The 23,730-nt window shown below is 45.1% G+C and overlaps 1 protein-coding gene across 4 annotated transcripts; it reads left to right on the top strand.

Annotated features, from left to right (window-relative positions):
* The first annotated feature begins 1,969 nt into the window (after positions 1–1,969).
* On the top strand, positions 1,970–21,677 carry INHBA (inhibin subunit beta A). 4 transcript variants are annotated; one of them, XM_032642956.1, is made up of 3 exons: positions 1,970–2,040; positions 6,776–7,310; positions 16,433–21,677. In XM_032642956.1, exons 2-3 carry the CDS (start codon positions 6,923–6,925, stop codon positions 17,320–17,322), a joined length of 1,278 nt encoding a protein of 425 aa, XP_032498847.1. In that variant the 5' UTR covers positions 1,970–2,040; positions 6,776–6,922; the 3' UTR covers positions 17,323–21,677. The 4 variants fall into 4 exon arrangements, with proteins under 4 accessions (XP_032498847.1, XP_032498846.1, XP_032498848.1 ...); XM_032642955.1 differs by lacking the exon at positions 1,970–2,040 and adding an exon at positions 4,232–4,353; XM_032642957.1 differs by lacking the exon at positions 1,970–2,040 and adding an exon at positions 6,252–6,274.
* Positions 21,678–23,730: the final 2,053 nt, after the last annotated feature.

Raw genomic sequence — 23,730 nt, 5'->3', positions numbered from 1 at the left:
TAAGAGTTTTAGATTAACTATTTCTGACCCTGTTGTCTTCTAATGAATTTTGGAGGATTTTTAAAATTTTTATTTTGCTGAGGTATAGTTGATTGACAGTTTCTGCTGTACAGCACAGTGATCCAGTTACACGTATATATACGTTCTTTTTTCGTATTCTTTCCATTATAGTTTATCACAGGATATTGAAGTATATGGTTCCCTGTGCTATACAGTAGGACCTTGTTGTTTATCCATCCTATATATAATAGTCTGCATCTGCTCATCTCAATCTCTCAGTCCATCCCTTGGAGGAATTTTAATGTTTCCCTCTCTCTCTCTGTTTAGCTGTATTTATTCATTGATTTGACATAAAAGCAAACAGCTTCCTAACTCAGTTTGGAATGTGAAATGCTCATCCTTCATTGTCCCAAATCTCTCTACCTAACCCAGATCCCAGGCAATGGGCAGACTCCAGCTGTCCAGGAAACAGGCAGGGGTTGCCAATCTTGCATTCAACCCAAACCATTTGATGAGACTCCAGAAATCTCGCTGCAGCAAATATCACTCTGGTTCCCGCCCACGTTTTCTGGATCTCGAGCTGCCTCTCGAGGGAGTCCACTCCCCACTGGGGCAAGGTTTTCCTGCCTTGAGCCCAGAATAACACGTCAGCTGCTGAGAACACCTCGAGTCCTTTTGATTTCTCCCTCTAGTCACGTTTTATGTTCCGTTTCCCAGACGGGATGAACCAGAAATCATGCTTTTGGGGGAACAGATTTTTCACAGGAAGGAACTAAAACACCCTGAGTCGTCAGCAGCCTCGTCAGTGCTCTGAACCCCGCAGCCTCGTGCCATTTCAATTGAATCAGATGACAACTTCCCAGTCACCTGCTTGGGGCGTTCACGCCTCCTGGTGTTTTATTTTATTTTTTTTTTTTGAAACAGAATAACAGCAAAGCTAAAACCACAGAGCCGTGAAAAACGGGCCCCTTTTCTAGGCCTGTCTCCTTGTTCCAGGAGTAGTGAGTAAAGAGACCAATTAATAGCATGGATGGAAGCCGAAGGACAGACGGTTTGCTTGAGAAGAAAAAATGAACATTCTCGTTCCTTGATCTATGCCAACTTTGTACGGGGACAGCTGTTGCCACGGGTAAACGCCACTATAGGTTAGCCGTGCCCCAAGGTGTGTGTCACCGCGGGCCCCAGGATGGCACCGGGACGCTGGTCTCTCCCCCCGCTTACGCCACTGAGCCCTTATCCTTAAAGGAACTTTGGTTTTTGACCAGCTCACTAATTGTGATTGAAAACACCAGCTTTCCTAGCAAGGCACAAGCCCTGGAGTTTCGCAGCAGCAAGACAGGCCCTAATTGCTCCATTTACATAAAAGTAGAAACATACAACTTCTAAATATACATCTCTGGCACATCGCGCCTTTTGCAATTACAGTAAAATAAGGTACCACAGTTTCCCTCCCGGCTCCTCGAAGCAAGCTGCTCCACCGGGTTCTCCAGGGGCCGCTCCTCCAGGCGAGAACAGAGCCCTACAAAAGGCTCCAGCGAGGAGTCGGGGAGCTTTGTGAAGTCGCCAGTAAATCAGGCCGCCTGCACTAGGTGAAAAGCGCGGTGGCAGCGGGCCACCGCGCTCGCGCACTGGCTGGGAGGACCCGGCTCCGCGATCGGAAAGGGGACAGAGCTGGCGGGGCAGGAGCGCTCCCCGCGCGCGTCTGTCCGCCCCGGAGCCAGCCCGCAGGTCCTGGTCCCGGTCCCTGACATTGGCCGTGCTTTCAACCCTGAGCCCTGATGGCTGGGTTCAGAGATTCCCAGCCGCCCTCACTGATCAGTGATATTTTCCCCCCTCCCTCTCTGAATTCTCTAGCTGCCAAAAGGGGGGAAAAAATCAAGAGCTGCTCTTAAAAGAAGTTGCCCTTGCTGGTGCTCGGGGTAAAAATAGAGGCGGCCGCTTGCGCACTGCTTGGCCCGGACTCCGGCCCCGCGAGCCGGGCCCGAGCAGCGGCCGCGATCCGGCGTGATCCCCGGGAGCTGCCAGCAGGTGTTGCTCAAGGTACAGTAGCAGGCCGAGCAGCGGGACCGCAGGGCCGGGGTCGGGGAGCCGCGGGGGGAGGGGGGCAGGAAGTGAAAGAGAAACCAAGCCGAGGAAGGAACGGGAGATGCGTATCAGGAGCTGGGCGAACCAGCTCCCCGCCCCTGGGCCCTGGAGTCCGGGACGGAAAAGATCATTCCGCCATCCAGAATAGTCGACAGAAGTTATTTTAACCTGCCAACTTCCCCTCCCACTCCCACCTTATTTCCACTGAGTGAGGAGGCATTTCCAGCGTGGCTCAGCTCTGAGGCTGGGGATTCAGGTGGAGAATGACATCACAGCTGGTGGGCTGACCTAGGCAGGTGGGCCCTTCGGTGGCATCCGTGGCCAACGCGATCCGAGTCACCCGAGAGAGGGTGTCTCCTCTGGTCGGGGTGCCGCAGATTCCTGTGACACAGATGTTCAGAGAGAGGCACCGGGGCATCTCCGAAATCGTATCACCTAGTATTTGCTGAGCACCGTGCTTGACCCTGCAGTGGAGTATTGTGGATCCCACTTTATAGATGAAGACACTGAGGCCCGATGTTATCTGGTTAGTAAGCAGTGGAATCAGGGTCTCATCCGGGTTGGTTTGTGCCCCCAAACTCATAAACATGGTGGTATTTCCAGGACACCAACGTTCATGTTGGGGGGAGGGGTGCGTTTAGATACCCGGCCGGACACTGCTGTCCTGGACTGCTCATGCGAAAAGGCTGGGGAAGTTCCTTTCTTAGAGAGGGGCTGGCTCCGTCCAGTTTGAAACTGATGGGCAGCTTTGGAGTTAACCAACACTGATCCAGTTTCTATCTTTCCTTCTCAGATTCCCTCTGTTCCTGTACAACCTAAAGATTTTATTTCCTAGTTCATTTCTGCATATGCAATTCTCAGAACACTCCCCCCCACCCCAATACACAGCTCAGCACCCACACTTTCTCGGTGTTTAGCCAGGGCAGACCCCCTGAGACAGACTTCTGGTGTCCTAAAGGAACCTGCTTGAACTACACATCAGGAGGCCAGAGCCTCTATATTTTGCTTGTGGGCACAGTGAAAAGTTTATTTTATGCATGTTAAATCCTGCATACAAAACAGCATATCTGGTCATATGGCTTTCATTAGCTCCCAATTTTGCACATTTTATTCAACTTGTCATGAGTGCCCAGCTTAGGCTTCAGCTATACTCCTTCAAACAACCCTTCCCCAGCATTCTTGTCTGAGGAGTCCTTTCTCCTGTGTTATTTCCCTGGCTTGCTAACACTGCCTTCTCCCTCCCCCTAAACACCCTGACCAACTTAACTCCCGTTTCAAGAAACGTTCACTTCTTTTCATTAATCTCATGTTATATTTGTAACAATTTAGAAATCATAGGACTTGACGTTCTGGTAAAGAAGAATGATGTAGTTTTTTTTTTTTTTTTTGCTAGTTAGACTGGGATTCTAAAGACTGGGAAGGATACACATAAAGTTCGCTAGCAGAGAATGACTATTTCCAAAGTTCTTGGTGATAAATGATTTATAAAGCAGGCATTCAATTTCAAGATGGAAAATAATAGTGTAAGTCAGCAGAGGGGAGATTATCAGCCTGTAAGTATACATATTTTCCTTTTCTTTTTCTCAATACAATATCTTATTTTTTTAAATTAAGTTATTGAAGATGGAAAATAATAGTGTAAGTCAGGGGAGGGGAGATCATCCCACAGAGGTATACATATTTTCCTATTTTTTCCCCCCTTCCTGAACTATCTTATTTTAAAAAGTAAACTCAGAATCTCTCTGAAAAGCACTGTGAATTTTTCTTCCCTGTTAGGAACAATAAAATACTTTGTAAATAGAGGCAACTTCATGAAGTAACAGATGTTTTATGTGAAGATATAAAACCAAGCCTGAATATAATGAGAAGTGTGTGCATGTTTGGTCAAAGAAAAGTTGAAAGTTGGAACCTCAGTGAGCAAGAGCTGTTGGATTCCGGGATTTTTCTAAAAGGGAGTCCAGTCAGTCAGAGGTTTTTCACTGCCTCAGTGATCACCCAGCAGTGTCACAGCAGCCAAGAAAGGCTTTCCATTAGATAATGAGTTATGAAATATGTCTCACACTGGAAAAACCAGTCATCTGCTGATGTCATGTTGCTCCTAACCAATCCCAAACAAAGCCCCAGCCCTCTTCTGGTTGACTGGTACCCGTGTGTGACTGTACAAGTAAGTAGTACAGTATAAAACTGCTCATTGCCAATAGCATGAAGAGGAACTTGGACAGCTCTTACCACATGAGACAAGAGTCTGCTGGTGAGAGGACCGGAAAGGTAATGCTTTTTCACTCTTACTTCTGAGCTCTTTCCACGTTCATAGTCAGAATGCTGAGCGGGAATTTACAACTTCCTGGCACTTCCACGCGGATTGTGATCTGTACCTTTTTACGTATTCAAGCCAGTTAGTAGAGCTTTTAATAGTAGAGCATGCAAATAGCTTATGCGTTTCTACAACCCAGTTCAGCACCTCTCTACAAGGACCTGTGCCAAAGAGAAAGCTGATTTTTAAGTTACATTCACAAATTCAGGGAACACACACAAACTCACATACAGAGAGAGTTCAAATGATGAGTTGCTCTTATCTAAATGCAGCTATTGGGACTCTCAAGTTGTTTGTAGTCGTGAAACTTTGAGTTCTAGTTCAGCCTCTCTTGTAAAACTTAATTGGGCTACAAAATGCTTTGGGTATTGCATATGTGACGCCAAATAGGTAGATTATAAGTCTTCTATTTCCAGGGTATTTTATTAAGGGACGATTAACACAAATGCTCCCCCTCCTTCCCCATTCTCTTTCACCATCCCCCAATTAAAAAAAAAATTAGACTCTTTAGGGAAGGTCAACAAAATCTTAACAATAATAGCAGAGTGTAATTGATGGTAACAGAGAAAGTCTCGAAGGCAGATGCTTCAGCAAAGGTGGGCAGGGTATCCAATTCAGAAAAGCATTGTTACCTGTGCAAACTGTAATTGTAACTTAGTATCACACTGGCCTCACCCTCCTCCCCTTGTCCTCAGCTCTTATGCTTGCAAGTAATGCTGTTTATTAACTTTTCCCACCCAAAGTGCATTGCCTGACTCTAATGCTGTGAACACACTAGGTGTCAGATATAAGCTGACTGTATCTACAGAAACTGAGAGGGCTTATGTGTGGGGAAAAAAAAAAAAAAAAAAACCCGAGAGGGAAGGGAAGCTTTAACAGATGGACCTCTTAAAGATACTTCTGCAAGATAAAAGCAATAAGACAGAAAATGAAAAAGAAGGGGGGGCAGGGGGGAAGAGAATTTTAAAAACTCAGAGAGGCATTGTTTAAAAATTCACATTTTTCTTTTTCCGTGAGCACTGAAATCCATGATGATTTCATCTGTGCTGTTCCTTTGAGAGAAAAAGAAGCCATCAAGAGGCCAGTCCGTGAACAGACTGGTCCGGGATGGGGGTAGGGGGCAGGCTGAACAAACTACCACATGACAGAGAAAATAATTTGCCAATATATTTTAGAGATTCTTTCCCCCTAGGACCAGTTAGTCAAGTCACAGGAGTGCACTGTTTGTATAAAATAATGTGGGAAAGGCCAACGGAATTTTGCATTTTGTCTGTGAAGTCAGGGCCAGCGGTGGTGAGCTGTCATCCGGGAGTGTGTGTGCTGGGCAGGAGGGGCGGCGGCTAAAGAGAGGGGACAGAGCTTCACATGACAAGAGCGTGTACCATGCTGCCTGCCTGCCTGTGGATCTTTCAATGCCCGGCTGCATTTTGCAGTTGGGAAAAGTAGAGTGTATTATATGACCCCAAACAAAAGTTCTATTGCGCTCCCCTCTGATAGCCTGCCGGTGTTGATGGCCCTGAACATTGAAATATGAATGAATGAGGGAAAAGGAGGGTCTGCAGGGATTCCCTCTGGCCAGCACGATCAGGCTGCCCCCAGTGACCCCTCCTTCCGAGCCCCACCTTCCAGGCTGTGGCCGGGCAGGATGGAGGGGTGCTGGGGGCAGGCTGTTTCCGTGTGGTCCTCCCTGTCGATGGAGACAGGCCATTGATTGGGGCTTTGCTTTCCCCTGCAAAAGAGGAAGAAGGTGAAGCCAGGGGACTCTGGACAGAGAAAGAAAGGGGAGAGAAGCAACAGCAAGAGCAGCAAATCAGGAGAATTTCTTGCAGAAGGGAAAGTAGAACTCCAGAGGAGATCGGTGATATTTGAAGAGAGGTGTGTGTGAGGGAGCAGTGAGTAGAAGGCAGGCAGCCTGTCAGAAAGGGCTGTCCCTCCCCTTCCTAAGCACAGCCTTTACTCACAGACAAACTCCCTCCCTCTCTCATTCACTCACTCACTTAGGGCCAATCACTCCCTCTCTCTCCCTCTCCCTCTCTCTCTCTCCCTCTCTCTCTCTCTTTCCCTCCTTCCCTCCCTCCCTCCCTCCCTCTCTCCCTCTCCCTCTCCCCCTTCTCTCCCTCTCTCTTCTCTCCCCCTCTCTCCTCTTTCCCAGTCTCTCTTTCCCTCCCATCCATTCTCTGTCTCTGTCTGTCTCCCCCCCCAACCCTGTCTCTCCCTCCCTCCCTCCATCCCTCCCTCCCTCCCTCCCTCCTTCTCTTTTACTGGGAGACAGTCAGAACTCTCCTCCCTGACAGCTACAAACCTACAGCACTGACTGCATTCAGAGAGGGAACCTGCAAACAAAACTTCACAGAAAACTTTTTGTTCTTGTTCCAGAGAATTGACTGAAGAGGAGAAAGAAAAAAAAAAAAAAACCCAAAAGGGAAAAAAAAAAAAAAAAAAACAAAAAAACCTGTGCGTGAGTGGGGGGGAGGAAAAGCAGAGCCTTTAAAAAGGGCAATCACAACAACTTTTGCTGCCAGGATGCCCTTGCTTTGGCTACGAGGATTTTTGTTGGCGAGTTGCTGGATTATAGTGAGGAGTTCCCCCACCCCGGGATCCGAGGGGCACAGTGCAACCCCCGACTGCCCGTCCTGTGCGCTGGCCACCCTCCCAAAGGACGTACCCAACTCTCAGCCGGAGATGGTGGAGGCCGTCAAGAAGCACATTTTAAACATGCTGCACTTGAAGAAGAGACCCGATGTCACCCAGCCGGTACCCAAGGCGGCGCTTCTGAACGCGATCAGAAAGCTTCATGTGGGCAAAGTCGGGGAGAACGGGTACGTGGAGATAGAGGATGACATCGGCAGAAGGGCAGAAATGAATGAACTTATGGAGCAGACCTCGGAGATCATCACGTTCGCGGAGTCAGGTGGGTGCTGGCCCTGGGGGGATGGGGCGGGGGGGGGGGTCACGTTGCTCTGACAGTCCTGGGAGGAACTTCTTGCCCTCCAGGAGTACCCTGCCGGGCAAGGTCAGGAGTTACTAGGGGACGGCATGGGAGGGGGAGAGGACCGCACAGAGCCGGGCTCCTGGGCTGAGCCCCAGCAGGAGGTGGCTAGGTCACACTCGCGTATCTCAGCCCGTCGCCCGGGAGGAAGCTCTCGGCCGGATCTGCAGCAGGAAGGCGCTCTGAGAGAGGCTCCCTCGGCCTGCCGGGGAAACCAGATCAGAGCAGCCCGGAGGAAAGCCGGGGCATTTTCGGGTGCTGGCCGGGGGGAGGGGGTGTCGGGGGAGCCTGGAGGCTTCCGGACCCCATCCCAAGTTTTTACTGGGGGGAGGGGAGGGGCGGCGAGCGCGGGATCGGGGCGGCATGGCACGGATGAAGTCATTGTCTTAAAAACAACCCCTTTTCTTTAAAAAAAAATCCAATCAGGGGCCACATCCGAGAAGCAGGGCATATTAGTGACAGTCATTTTGACCTTTAGAAATTCTGCCTGTAAGAGCACAGCATCACATTCTAGGCAACGAAAAGCAACTTTGGGGGCTGGGGGGGTTAGGGAACAGATGACATTGAACCAGCAGTCCCTTTCGGAGCACTGACTTTTGCTCTCTGAACCAAAAAAAAAGAAAAAAGAAAAAAAGAGTTTTGTTCTCTGTAAAGTTACTAAGAGCTCTCGGCCAAGGAATGCAACCTTGACAAAGTGCTCTCAGATACTACTCTGAGCGCTCCCTCAATCCTTAAGAGGAAGAACTTTAATAAATAGATTCTCATCGTTGGCTCAGGACCGAGCTAACCTGTTGCTGAAGAAAAAAATTACCTGTCAAAAGGGCGGGCTGGAGACCCTGGGGGCCAGGTTATTTTTACAGTTAGGTGACCCAGATCCTTTCGCCAGCCTACAAGCCCCTGCATGCAGCCCAGGCACACAGATGTGTTAATTTCATGTTACTTTCACGGTAATGCCAGACTAAAGAACTGTCTCCCTTGCCAAATCCATTTGAAAGGAATGCCATTGTTTTGTTTGGTGGAGCATATGGCCAGTAAAGTATGTGCCGGGACTCCCAGCATTGCTGTTTAAAAGTTTGCCGCAGTAGTATAAACAATTAAGGCAACACTCAGAATTTCCAGTCCTGAAAACCTGTTGACTCAGATGTTATATTTCCAAGAAAACCATGAGAGACCTGGGCATCCTTCTGGGGGAGATAGCTTGCAGGCTTGCTGGCTTCCCGTAGGAAAAGCCCTGGTGTCCTGCGGGCAGTTTAGCTGTCTCACCAGAAGCTTCTTTCTTTTCAAGAACGTCTGACTTCCTACGCCTAAAGCTTTTTTTTTTTTTGGATGCAGCTGCAAAGGACATGATACTTTTGACTTTATCTTGTGAAGCTTATTGAGTGAAAAAAGGCAGGTTGGAGTTTTTGAGTTGCCACCCAGTTTTTTCTCAACCATTCCTGGGGTCCTGAGCTGGGAATGGGGATTCCAGTGGTCTAGGGACTGCTTCTTCTGCCACAGAGGGACCCTATATATGTTTCTATATACCAGTTGCCACACAGAATGGCCTTAATTGCAGCTCTTCCTCAATTGGCTTTTCCCACATCATATGACTAGGTAGACCTCTGCCTTTGGCCAGTTTTAACTCTACGCCCGATGCTAGCAATATGCCCACTTTCTGGCTTCTCTGACTTGTGTAGCAAATCACTCTCTTGGCATTGAGAGATTTTGCAGTAAAAAAAATTTGACTCTTTACCTTCTTTCTTACTTATGGCCCTCGTCTCAGTGCCAATCTTTTTCTCAGTTATATGAAATCTCGTCATTTTTAAAAAGATCTTTTCCGGTAGGTGTTTAGTTTGAAAGAAATTGAGCTACTTTTTGAAAAGGTGGATCCATTTGACTCACATGTTGACTAAAGTTTAAGGTCTGTAATGCAAAAGTCCTCCTGGTTGAGTTTACAAGTTGACTTTGGGTGAGCCGCTGGATTCTTAGAAAAGGTTTATGACACACTTGCTTGTTCTCGTTTGAGAAGTTTCACGCCTCAACTTTAAGTCGATTTTGTATGATTTCACAAAAACGACTGCTCTGTGGACAACCTACTCTCCAAATAGAGTAAGTACCATGTGAGTATTTTGCTGTTCTTTTGCTGACCCAGGAAAGAGATTTATCTTCAGGTTGATTGTAGTGAATATATGAAAATGTCGTGTTACTTTTGGAACAATTCAACCTTAGCAATGCTCAAAGGACGTCAAACGTCAAGGTTCTGAGGGAGGCAGGTAGCAAAGGGCATTCATTTTTCTTTTCTTTAGAAACTGTTCTGTACAGCATAGAATCCAGTCAGTAAGTCATCTGTCACCTGCATGCATGTCACAGATGTTCACCCCTAGATGCATCCTTCAGCCTCAAGATTCCTCATTTGGGGATTCCTGTTTAATTGTGGCCTCTTCTCATCAGGATGGTTGAATAAGGCCAAGACATGGCCACCGCAGTTGAGGAACTCCAAAAACTCAAGGGCCAGGGACTTGTTGAACTGAGTCTGTCCCCTTGTGCTTAAGTGGAAAGCACCCCATCTTGGTAAAGCTGATATGAGTTGTTATTGACTGAGCAGCGAAGCCTTGCCCTCAGGCTCTCTGACATGTATTCCCACAAACAAAAATGATTTTCAAGTCTGTCACCCCAGGTTGCTCACTGAGGTGACTGTATTCTTTGCAAGGCTGGCAACAGAATAATCCTCTGTTGTTTACTTTAATGCCTTAAAGGAAAGGAGGAAGAGATGGGTAGGCCCAAGCCAACTCTCACCATAATTGTCATTGAAGTCAAAATCACTGGTCTTCTTGACCGCTCTATCCTAATTTCTCTCTCTTTTTTTTTTTTCATTTGTGACAATAGCTGGTCAAAAGCACCCTTGATCCCTCCACCCTTGTATCCTTGAGTCCTCCTATGAGGCCAAATTTATACTCTGATTCTGGTAATGAAGTTAGCAATTGATAGCACTTGTTGAAGAATGGATAGGCGAAGAAAGACAATCGAGCACCAAGAAATAGAAAATGCTCACATAGCCCAGCCATGTGGGTTTGAAAGCAACACATAAAGCTCCTCCCTTGGAAGATACTAGGTACAGAAGCTTTGAGTTAGAAATGTACACAAATGTTCCCAAACGGGTCGAAGGCAGCTTGCTGGGATGACTATTTTCCTCCACCCCAAGAAAGCCGTCTCAAGGTGGAGTTGACTCCCATCACCCCACGCCAGTCTTCTGAACTTGCCTGGGAGTTCACCCTCACTGGAGGGTGTCTTTAGGGGTTACACGCTTTCTTCGCGGAATAATGGGAAATGATCGGCCACAAGAGGGCGCATTCCAAAGACTTTTGCTCCTTAACCAGTTAATCTTTTAGGGAAACACAATTTCACCTACTGGAAGCCCTAGCCTGAATCGCCCTAATCTTGGTGATTATCAGCTATCCCCTCCTTCTTATCATTCTGCAGGAAAAGTTAGGATTTTATGGGTTGGGAGGGACATGACTACTACCTGTAACATTTTAAATGAGACAGAAGGAAAGGAAATGGGAATTCTAGTGATACAAGTGAACATTCCGGAGCTCTATGGAAGACAGAGGAATGATAAATTTCAGAAGCAAACAAAGCAGAGCGGGGAGAAATGTGACCATGAATCATCAGCGAGACTGCTTTGCTCACACATCTCTCCCTAATACGGCCGCCTGGGCTTTTACAAAAAAACCTCTTCCATCTCCCCTGATGTGGTTGCCTAGTTGTCCTGTCTTATCAACGGCTTTCAACAGCGACAAATGACAAGTGACTTCGAACAGGGAGGAGAAAGTCTATTTATTTAACACCTTGTGGGAACAGAGCTTATGGCTTTGGAGTATGTGTTTGTTATCGAACCGGGAGTGTTAGAGAGAAATGGTTGGGAAAAGATGGGAAAAGAGATGTGTTAGTGGTTTGGGCCGGTGGAGGAGGTGCATTGGAGTAGAGCGTCAGGGTAGAAATGCAGTTTTCATATTTGGTGAGCCAGGAATCGTACATTCCCAGGACTTTTCCTGAAAACACGTATTCGTCTTGCCCCCTCTTCTGCTAAAATACACTCAGGCACGATCTCTTAGCTGTAGTTCAGAATGCTTCCTACCCAACTGATTCCTAGCTCCAAAATCCATAGTTGTAAGAGTTCTCAGGAACTTTGAAAGAAGTCTCTGAAAGACTGTGGGTTGAACCTTCCGAATTTTTTCTACTTCCTTTAGGAACCTAAGATCCCTTTCTCTCTAATTATTTAAACTTTTGCATCGCCCTTTAAATGAAAGATGCAGGAATGTGGCTGAACATTTACAATTCAATAGCACATCCTAAGAAAAGATATTCAGGCTAAAAAAAATCAAAAGCTAATTTATAACCAAACTTGTAGCTCTGCTACAGGCAAGACCCTCTCCTGTAGGTTAAAGGAGGCATAACCTTTAAGGCCTCACTGGCTGCTTTTTGCAGAAACCCCTGGAAACAGTCCAAATGCAAAATTAGTGCTTCAGGGAACACACATGCTAGCTCTGTATTCTCCCACCAACGACTATACCACGTCTAGGCACAGGGAAACCTTGGTGAAGGACGGAAAATTAAAGTCATAGCCGCGTTTTACGCCGAGGCTTCCCTCCACCCGCCATGGTGACTTTAACTTCTCCATAAACAACAAGGTTCTTTACATTAACATTAGGGATTTAATCATTACCCACATGGAGAAGGGCAGCATACTTTGAGCAGGACCCCGGTGAGGAAAAAACCATATCAAAAATGAAACACTGCTTGTTACTATTGCTTGTTTCACTGGAGTTGTTCAGGCGCCCGTGAACCTGAGATGCTGGAGAGGGGCTGTGGGAAGGATGTGCAGCATTTTGTATCCTGATGTGGGTGGAGGGGAACAGCCAGGAGCTTGACCGCTTAACCCTTGGCATGCCGGTTCAGTGAGTGAGTTCTTAAAAACACTTGAAAAATTCTGAAAGCACAAAAGCAAAGGAAAACGTGCTTTCAGGTGTTCTCCCTTCCAGCCTTCCAAAGTCTTTCCTCCCGTCCGGCAACATTTCTGAGGTGTTCCCTGTGAGGTGCAGTAGTCACCCCTCCTACCCATTTTTAGGCCCTTTTTTTTCTCTCCCTTGGGTATGTGTCCACCGAGATCAAGAGGGGTTTAAGTGATGAGATATTATCACCCACATGCGTTTGCGTGGGACTTTCTTAGTGAATAACTCAGGCGGAGCAGGCTGTGATACAAGCCTTGCTCACAAGCCTCAGGAGAGAAAAAATAGCACAGAGGATGAAAAGAATATTATCAGAGAGTAGGTAATGAAAGGTTAGCAAAGCCTCCAGCGATATCTAGATAGGTAGGTAACAGTGTAGGAACCCAGTGCACACCTGTATACACTGATGCTGTACCACAAAGCACTATGGGAAGACTTCCATTCTGAGATTTTATAGCAGGAGATATTTAAGTCGAACCTGAAACTGACTAGCAATTGATCCTAAACACCTCAGCCTTAGGCAACCTCCTTCCATTTTTCGAGTTGCTGTGCGTAGAGATTTGAGGCTTGGAGCAGCCTGAAAGCATCACTGCCGTATAACCATCTGTCTCAGGTAAAACACAGATAAAGCAAATATAATCAAGTGACTACTTATATTTTTCATGCCTAAGAAATTTGAGGGTTGTAATATCTTTCGGAGACCTACAGCCCTGGTATATATGAATTCCATCCAGCGTCTCGCTGTCTCATTCTCCCAACCCCCTTCTGCAATGAAAGCTAGATGTAAAAGAAAAAAAATATGCACTGCTTAATAAGTCAGAATACAATAGAACTTTGAAAATGTACCTGCATGTAAGGTAGACATTAGGAAGCCTTGAATCTCTCTCTTCCCCCCGTTCTCCTGAGCATTATGGCAACAGCATTTTCGTGAAATTGGATCTGTTTTATTTTTTTCCCTGATAAAACCTCATGCAATATACAAATAGCAGTTCCAGAAATGGACACCAGGAGAAGGAGGCGACAGGCATGTCAATTAGTAGGGGGAAAATCCAAATGTCAGAAATATGGGGGAGAGATCCGTACGCAGGCAGTGGAGGCAAATACAGGGAACCGAGTCTCTCTGCTCAGATCATTAAACCAATGCATATTTCAGCACGGTGCCTCTTCCCAGTACGCAGGCGATGCCATGCAGTTAATTACCAGCCAGGACCAGGATGAAAGTCATTTTATGATGACTCTCTGATCCTAATATAACAGCACCTGACAGATTGAGCCCCCTCTAATGAGTACTCTCTTTGTACAATCCTCTCTCAGGAACACTAAATCATTTGCTTCCAAGTAAGGCTGCCTGCGAAGAAGGGGCGGAGGCATATCTTGCATTAGAAACCAGCTCTTGTGAAATGAGGGGCCGCCCTGTAGGCTGTTCCTGGAAGCAAGGGGCCTCGGCCTGGCTGACCCTCCAAAGGCAATTTGCACGCGCCGTCGCTTGTACAGGTCGGCCACTGAGCATCTCACCACCTCCTCCCAGCATGTGTAGACTTCTCTGGATTTTATTCCAGGAAAGTCCAGTGTGGGTGGGTCCACCCTGCCGCCTGGACCCTCTCTTTACCCGGGGACCATCTCCCTTCACCCTCAGCGCCCCGCTGGCAAACATGGGTTACAGCAGAGCAGAGCCTGTGGGAATGAGTTACGTCAAACCCAGAGGGCTCTCCCAGCTTGGGGACGGACAAACTCTCCCGTTTCACACGCTTTCCTAGAAAAACAAAACAGAACCTTGTGGCCTCTGGCTTCTCTAATTTTGCAGCTACTACCTCTTTGTCTTTAGAGTGGCACCCTGTGCGGTTTAGGGTTTCAGAAGCCGGCCGGGGGCGGAAGCAGAAGGGAGAACAGCGGCGAGCTTGTTAACACCCTCGGTGGAGCAGGGCGGATGTGCAGGAGCTGGAGGGGACCACACTCTCCTCCGGGCCGGTTCGCAGAGCCTAGGGCAGCTTCCGGCAGCTTTTTCCTCCGGTCTCGGCAGGACCCTACCACGTTAAGTCTACAGCCGACCGTCTTTTTAGATTGAAATGATGAAGCTCGGTCTCCTGGACTCTCCTCTTTTGCTCTCTTAGAAGACAAACAATAACGACCATCCCCCTCCCCCCAACCCCCCACCACCCCGCCGTTTTTTTAGCAAAGGGGAGTACTGGATTCCCATTTTGGAAAAAAAAAGTCATCATGCTTCCTAAAAAAAGACAGTTTCCTCCTCTGACTGCTCCCCGCTCTGGTGATCTAATCATAAACCTAACTTCATGATTCATTTCAACTCCCGCCAGAGATGCGAGGTCTGCCCCTCACCACCACCGCCATCAGGGCCAGTGCTCCTCCCAAGTTTATACAGAGATGCAGGAGGGGCACCTTTCCTATGCAAACCTTCTCGGCCCCGGCCTCCGTGAATTTACCACTAGAACAGTCACACTGTGCAGGGTGTGTTAAATTAAGAACAGAATCTACAGCTCGCCATGCACAGAAGAGCCTGCTTTCTGCCGCAGAGAACTTGAAACCGGGCCTAAAATGTATAGTACCCTAAACATCTCAGGGCTGTGAGTGATAAGTATGGCTGGATTTCCGTTAGCTATAGACATCCAGGCAGGGAGACCCCCCCACCCCACCGCACTCCCCAGGGAGTTGTGAGTTCTAAGATGAACTTTCAGATGGTTGTCAGATTTGGACTCGGGAGAGTGGGAAGCAGGTACATGCCGGCAGTGGTCTGGGGGATGTCGGGGGTAGGAGATGGATCTCTTCATCTAACTCACTGCTAAGGGCGCCTCCATGTGTTAATAAGGAAGCAAGTAATTGCCTACTTTCTGCTAAATTCTGGGCTATGACAGTGAATGACGCAGACAGGACCTCAGACCTGGGGCGTCCTAAGCTAGACTGGCAGGAGGGTGTGGGTGGAGATGGCAGAGGTGGCTTAGGAAGAGGGTCGTCCCATCTGAAAAATGAAACCTTATTAAGGGCAGCCACTGAGGATGGTGTTTTGGGGGCAGGAGTCTTCTCGGCAGAAAGAACAGCAAGTGTCACTGCCTGGAGGTGTGAGATTGTATGAGATGCTCACGCTGCGTGGCTGTACCATGAGGATGGGGCAGTGGGAGACAGCTGAACTGGAAGGCGGGAGCAGCTCAGGCAGAGCCCAGAGTTCTGTGCAGTTTCTGTTTTATACTGAGGGCAAAAAGAACTCAGTAAAGGATTGGAAGGAACAAGTGATACAAACACATACGCCTGTGGGAAAGATCCCTTTACCTGCTTCATGGAGAAATGATGGGAGAGGGGCCCTGACTCCATGCCGGCCTGGCTGCTTGCACATAAAAGAAAAGGCTGGGTTGTGGCCAAGGAGGAAGAGTAGGCTAGCTCTGTGGGTACACGCCATGCAGACTTACACGGCGGGGTGTGTGTGCATATTTGCGTTGGGGAAAATAGTATTTCCACATCTTGCTAGAGTTTATAGTGTGTCTTCATCTATGTTATCCCATTGGGTCCTTCCAAACCTATGGGATAATGGGTCAAATGTCACTATGTCATTCCCATTTTATAAAAGATGAAACTGAGGTTAAGTTAGTTAGTTAACAGACCCAGTGTCCCAGACACACTCAGATCCAGACTCTTTTCTTTCTAGAGCAAGAGTTGACAAACTTTCTCTGGAAAGGGCCAGAGAGTAAATCACTTAACCTTCGTGGGCCAGACGGACGCTGTCTGTCACGGCTCCTCAAATCCAAGTTCTAGTGCAAAAGCAGCTGTAGACAACCTATAAAGAAATGAGCCTAGCTGTGGGCCAGTAAAACTTTATGGGCACTGAAATTTAAATTTCATATAATTTTCACATGTGACAGCATCCTAGTTTTCTTCAACCATTTAAAAATGTCAAAACCGTCCTTAAGATCTGTGGGCCTTCATTTCAGGAGCCCGGTTGGAGAGGGTCTGTAACAGAGGCCCCCATGCTTGCCTGAAATTAGGGAGTGGCCATGAACCCCAGAACTAACAGTATCCCTGCTCTCTCTTGGGCTGTTTCGTCCTCAGGCACAGCCAGGAAGACGCTGCACTTTGAGATTTCCAAAGAAGGCAGTGACCTGTCCGTGGTGGAGCGTGCAGAAATCTGGCTCTTCCTGAAAGTCCCCAAGGCCAACAGGACCCGGACCAAAGTCACCATCCATCTTTTTCAGCAGCAGAAGCACCCGCAGGGCGGCTGGGACGCAGGGGAGGAGGCCGAGGAAGTGGGCTTAATGGGGGAGAGGAATGAAGTGTTGATATCAGAGAAGGTGGTGGATGCTCGGAAGAGCACCTGGCACATCTTCCCCGTCTCCAGCTGCATCCAGCGGTTGCTGGACCAGGGCAAGAGCTCCCTGGACATTCGGATTGCCTGTGATCAATGCCACGAGACCGGCGCCAGCCTGGTGCTGCTGGGCAAGAAGAAGAAGAGAGAAGAGGAGGGGGAAGGGAAGAAAAGGGACGGAGAAGGAGGGGCAGGAGGGGACGAGGAGAAGGAACAGTCGCACAGACCTTTCCTCATGCTGCAGGCCCGCCAGTCTGAAGACCACCCTCACCGGCGCCGGCGGCGGGGCTTGGAGTGTGACGGCAAGGTCAACATCTGCTGTAAGAAACAGTTCTTTGTTAGTTTCAAGGACATTGGCTGGAATGACTGGATCATCGCTCCCTCTGGCTATCACGCCAACTACTGCGAGGGTGAGTGCCCCAGCCACATAGCAGGCACGTCGGGCTCATCCCTGTCCTTTCACTCGACGGTCATCAACCACTACCGCATGCGGGGTCACAGCCCCTTTGCCAACCTCAAGTCGTGCTGTGTGCCCACCAAGCTGAGACCCATGTCCATGTTGTACTATGATGATGGGCAGAACATCATCAAAAAGGACATCCAGAACATGATTGTGGAGGAGTGTGGGTGCTCATAGAGCACTCAGCCCAGGGGGGATGGGAGCAAGATGGTCCAGAGAAGACAGTGGTGACATGAAGACATGTTTAAGGTTTCCGACTGAAACAACCAGAAGAATAGAAATTTTTAAAAAAATAAACTAAAAACAAACCCTGAAGCAGATGAAGGAAGATGTGGGGAAATTCCTTAGCCAGGGCTCAGAGATGAAACAGTGAAGGAGGTGGGAATTTGGGGGGAGAGGGAAAATGGGGTGCCCTTCACTTCTCCCTCCAGCATTCAAGGGGTGACAGCAGTTGCTCAAATGGGAATATTGTCCTCTCCTTTTCGGTTCCCTTTTGGTATGAGCCTCGAAGTCAACTTGTCCGGTCTGCAGTAATGTGGGCTGACACTACCCAAGTAGCATCTAGAAAGCCATGAGTTTGAAAGGGCCAGTTATAGGCACTTTCCCACCCAGTAACCCAGGTCGTAAGGTATGTCTGTGTGACCCTCTCTCTGTGTATATCAGCCCATGCACACACACAAAGACACAACCACACACAAACGCACACAGCCCACCACGCACACGGACACACAGACACAGCACACACACACGGACACAGACACACACACCATACAGACACCACACACACAGAGGCATTTCCACACCACACGCACACACACACACACACACACACACATTCTGGTAAAAGAACACCAGTGTGCAGGTGGTCACACCTTTTTCTGCACCACTTCCACAACAAAACAAAAACCAACATGAAAAAAAAATTGAGAACAAGAATGGGAGGCATGAAAGATCAAGGAAAAAAGAATACCAAGTTACATTTCGTTAAGGTGCTTATGATCTTAGAACTATGCAACCTAATAGGTTTGAAACTGTTTACCTGAGAGAGAACAAAAAAGAGAGACTTTTTTGTATTGGAAGTAACCTGATTAATTTTTATTTTCTTCAAGGAGAGATACTTGAAAGGAATATGTTTGTCCATCTGTTGGATCCAAACATTTCTATATTTTGTAAATGTTGTGTTTTTTTTTTAATCGTTTACTATTTGCACTACAATGGTGTTCGACCTGTCTAATCCTTATTTAACAAGTATTTTCTTTGGGTGGGGCGGGGCGGGTTCTGAGCTGCACTTAATGTGAGCTATAAAAGAACTGCTACAGCACACAAAATAGCTATTTTTATTATTATAATTCTAATTATTATTATTATTTTGTACCTTAAAAAATAGACACATACACCAAAGACATTTGTGTGAGCCTTTAAACAGTCTGTCTGTGGTTGGTATCATTCACCGTCGATGAGTCAGGGGTTGGGATCCAAGGTTGAGTAAGGTGGATTGTGTTCAGGCTTGAAAGACCTGAGACGTTTGGTTTTTTGACTCCTTTTACGTCCATGAAACAGGACATTTCATACTGGATGTACAGTAGTTGTACACTGTTGGCTATCAAGTTCAATCAGATTCATGGAACGCTCCATGCTTGTATGTGTATATATACAGTGCTTGGGCACATGCATGTCTGTGTGTATGTATACATGTGGCGCATCGTGTCCATACACATTTTAAGCACTTCAGGCTGTCATTTTTTAATGTTCTTAAAGCAATGAATGTTTGTGTGCAAAACACAGTATTTTTAAGAAGGATAGGCTATCGTTTTTGCTTTTACTCTGAACTAGGTGGGCACATTTCAGAAATTTGGATGGGAAAAAGCCTCAGAATTCCAGTGAATATTCAACAAGACCCTCTTTCGAGGTACAGGGATCCAGTTCCCTCCTCTCTCTTGTCTTTCACCCCCATTCTACAAGTTATTTACTCCCTGCTGGGAAAACAAAACAGGAAACTCATGTTCAATCTAGGCTGATTATTTTCGGATAACATATGTATTATCTGTTGGAATCAATCTTAAATCAGAAGCTTTTCAGACAGAAATTAACCTTTAGGCCAGGATAAAAGAGGTGGTTGTGTTTGGGGTTTTTAAAAAAATTTTTTTTTTTTATGATTAAGGCCTGGTTGTGAGATATACTACCTGCACAGCTAGGCTCAATAATCATGTTGTCACTAGTAAAATGAAAAATAATTCGGGGGAAGGTGTTTAAGAGAGTAGGAGTAAGGAAAAGAATGGAGAGCAGGGATGGGGGGGCAGTAGTAAAAATTGCGAAGATTTTAATTTACAGCCAAAACTCTTGATGTATAGACTGGTATGCGTTGATTCGGATGCAAGAAGGGAAAAACCCAAAAAACAAAAACCACTGTGTTTTATAAATATCAAAGTACATGCTTAAAGCTAAATTGTTACTAATTTATTCTACAGTATTTAGCTTGCCTAGATCAGAAGTTATTCATTTATGTGCTTTTTAAAATACAGAACCTTATTTGTACTGACTTGTTTGAAGTTTGCAAAAATTGGAAACACAAAGTCTAATTCAGAAAATTACATTATTAGCATTTTGCAAAATATTGAAGCTTTCAGCCCTATGTCAATTCATAGATTTTTAAAAAATATTAATAGTAGGAAAATAAAATAGCAGTGAGAAACCAAATATTACTCAAGGTGGTTTAGCTCTTCTTGAGAAATAGACTGGATCAGTCTGCTATCACACTAGGCTGTATGGAGGCAGATTTAATGTCGTTACCTGGCTATATTTACTAAAGTCTAGAGGTTGGAGGGCTTTTTGAACTGCCTCTTTTTTTGGCACTGGAGCTAATGGGAACCTGTAAATAGCCTGGGAAAACCAGTCGTAGTTCACTGTGTGATAACAGAGCTGGCCCAGGCGATGGCCAAAGCAAAAAGAGGTTAAAAAAACAGCTGATCCCCCTTTGTGGCTTCCATTCATCTCAAATACGTATGCCATCTACTAAAGCCTTTAAGTCCTGGACGTATTGAAGGTACGATGGGGTTTGATGAGTGGCCACAGTAATTAGAAGCAGAGCTAAATGATATTCCATACGACGATATTTTAATGGGAAGATTTCATTTACGTTAAATTACACATCTTTGAACTTCAACCAAAATATTTTATTAAGTGTATACGGCCTTGAAATAAAATGATAAATTGCTACTATCTTTAATAATCTTGGAAGTTATGCAGCTCTGTGAACAGCCACACTTTTCATGGAATGGCATGAGGTCAAAAGAAAAAGCTTTTAAATTCTACCAGATTGGGTCTTCCTTGTCTGTTTTCCTAAAACAAGTGTGGCTTCCTCTGATCTTTGCATCTCTCTACTGTTTCTGTAGGGCCATCTCTAGGCTTTTAAAAATCTACCCACACCAATCTTCAAAGCTCTGAAAAGCCTTTATTACCAAATATTTTTCACTGAGTTGGGATTTTCTTGTGTCTGAAGGTCAACCAATTTCATACTTATTTAAGATTGATTCCACACTCTGATTTTAAGGAGAGTACCTGCCTTCTCCTCTTAGATAGAGCAAGTGAATTTTTGGTCACCCTCGTGGGATTGGACATCAAGATGACTCTAAAAATCAGAGAAGGTATTAAGCTTAGATTCAAATTATCATGTTCACTCCATAAAATGATTTCCTGTGGGCCTTTTGGCGACTTCCCTTTTCAAGGTAGAGAAAACTTAGTCACCCTGAAAACCTACACAATAAATGGAACTTGTAGAAGCGGGCAGAAGTCTTGGGGGTGGACACTGTGTGTGTTTAAATTAAACCCTTTATCACTGAGAAGCTGTTGTATGGGTCAGAGAAAAATGAATGCTTAGAAGCTGTTCACGTCTTCAAGAGCAGAAGCAAACCACATGTCTCAGCTACATTATTATTTATTTTTTATGCATAAAATGAATCATTTCTTCTGTATTAATTTCCGATGGGGTTTACCCTCTATTTAAATGCTTTGAAAAACAGTGCATTGACAATGGGTTGATATTTTTCTTTAAAAGAAAAATATAATTATGAAAGCCAAGATAATCTGAAGCCTGTTTCGTTTTAAAACCTTTTATGTTCTGTGGTTTATGTTGTCTGTTTGTTTGTTTTATTTTGGTTTTTTTTCCTTTGGTTTTTTTTTTTTTTGGCATACCACGTGCAGTTCTTTAACCAATGTCTGTTTGGCTAATGTAATTAAAGTTGTTAATTTATATGAGTGCATTTCAACTATGTCAATGGTTTCTTAATATTTATTGTGTAGAAGTACTGGTAATTTTTTTATTTACAATATGTTTAAAGAGATAACAGTTTGATATGTTTTCATGTGTTTATAGCAGAAGTTATTTATTTCTATGGCATTCCAGCGGATATTTTGGTGTTTGCGAGGCATGCAGTTAATATTTTGTACAGTTAGTGGACAGTATTCAGCAACGCCTGATAGCTTCTTTGGCCTTATGTTAAATAAAAAGACCTGTTTGGGATTTATTATTTTTATTTTTTTGTCTTATTGGTTTCCCAAGATCAACCTCGCACACATATTGCCACGTCGTTTGCTGGGTGATAATTTCATTGCTACTGTAATTATCTGGAAGAGTATGAGAAAAATAGATCGCATGGGAGAGAGAGAACAAAAGCTAAATTGAGAGAGCGCATATAGAAAAAGAATATATATTGCTGTGGTAGAGGTTTGTAATGAACTGCAGGTACTTGGACCAGCAATAATTATATTCGATTCATTTTTTTAAATTTCCCATTTCTCAATGGGAAAATTCTTGTAGTGGCAAGTAACATGAAATAAAAAGATATTCTCTCTTCCCCTCCCTCCCTCCCACTTTCCTCCTTCCCTTCATCCCTCCTTCTTCCTTCCCTCTCTTTTTTCTTCCTTCTTTTCTTTCTGGATAAAAAATGGAATTGCATGGAACAACCGGGGCTCAAGAACTACATACATAGGAAAGAAAAGTACTGGGGCCAACTAGACCAATTTGGAATCACACAAGTACAGTCCAGAATGAATTGCTTGTACACCCTTTTCTTCTACAGGATTTTCTTTAATCTGTGCCCATCCCAGGGGTTATATGGAGAAACTAACTTCCATAAATGCCCATATGAACAAGCATGTCTCCATTCATCATCTTATTTGCTGTTCCCACATTGTTGTTTCAGCCAACCAGAACAGTAGATATTGACAACCCTGCTTTTACAGATGAATCTGAGGCATGGTTAGGTAACATTAATTGGAACTAGGATTCCAAGCCAGGTCTGTATTCAAGTCTCAAGTTAATTTCTTTTTTTTTTTTTTTTTTTTGCTGTCCCATACTTCCATTTTCTTTGTTAGTTCCAAGGAAAAAAAGGTGGTGGAGGAGGTGAGGGTTAAGTGTTGAACACACTTCTAACTTTTTAACACAGGTACTTCTTTATTTATACTCACCAGACGGTTTACTTATCTCCAAGTGAAATGCCCAGTTTATGTAAATTCATACCAAACCCTTCTTATCTGTTTTAGGTAGGAAAGTTACAATTTTTTAAAATTAGAAAAAGAGAATTGTTATAGTTTTGCTTTATATTTATTAATTTGTCTTTTCTATGCTTAGATTTTGCTAGAGGAAACCTTTCGTCCGAAGTATTTTACTTTATGGGCTCAGTGAGCTGTGTGTGTGTGTAATTGTGTGTATGTGCATACATTAGCACATGCATTAGCCTTCATTTCCTGTCAAGTTTAATAATGAATGCAAATTAGGAACTAAGTAAAAATCCCACTGAATTACCAATGAGTAACATTATTACGAAATTTATACAGATGTTATCATAAGTAAGAAAAAATGACTAAAAGAAAACAAAAGTCAGTTATAGAAAAATACGTGTATGTGTAAAAACACATATATGTACATGTAATACATATATTACACATCTAACATATGTGATGTATATATACATATCTATGGGGCAGAGAGAGAGAGAGAGAGAGAGAGAATTTGTCATCATTTAAAGGAAACATCTAAATCCATTTCATTTAGAGGTTTGATCCTTTCTCAGAAAACAGTTGTCTGAGGATGTGTTCAAACAAAAGGGAAGAGAGCAGTGCAGTAATTCCTTCCTGCATCAAATCAAGTGTCTGCTCCCTTAAAAGAATTTTGGTGTTTCTTCTATGATCCGATGTTTTCTTCTCTTTGGTCCATGAAAAGGCAGGATCCATAGAAATTCTCCATAACTCCCTTTCAGGGTTTCTTTAATTGTCATGTCACCAGTGCCTACAGTAAGAAAAAATAAGGAAGACAAGTTGTTTATCCACAAGCAAGTCTCACAGAGCTGTTTCAAGACTTCTTAGATATAGACGATTGCCCCACTTGACGGTGTCCACATTTGAGAAGAGCCTGTCATCCTATGAATCCTACCACGCCTTCAATTCACTAGCGGGATACCAGAGAAGTACTTTTCTTGCAGAAGACTTGGCAGATAAAATCTGAAAACAGTTTTGCGAAATATTAGGCCAACTGATTGAATAAAGACGACGAAAGATCGTCTTTTTAAGAAACTGATTTCTGCTCGG

The sequence above is a fragment of the Phocoena sinus genome, chromosome 9, assembly GCF_008692025.1.
Source record: "Phocoena sinus isolate mPhoSin1 chromosome 9, mPhoSin1.pri, whole genome shotgun sequence".
NCBI lineage: Eukaryota > Metazoa > Chordata > Mammalia > Artiodactyla > Phocoenidae > Phocoena > Phocoena sinus.
Note: the sequence above shows the minus strand (reverse complement) of the source record. Positions and strands in the feature narration are given on the sequence as shown.

Excerpts from the sequence above, each read along its gene's own strand:
- INHBA (XM_032642956.1), top strand. The coding sequence starts at position 6,923 with ATGCCCTTGCTTTGGCTACGAGGATTTTTGTTGGCGAGTTGCTGGATT. Across the intron at positions 7,311-16,432 it reads CATCACGTTCGCGGAGTCAG|GCACAGCCAGGAAGACGCTG; the intron begins GTGGGTGCTGGC and ends TTTCGTCCTCAG.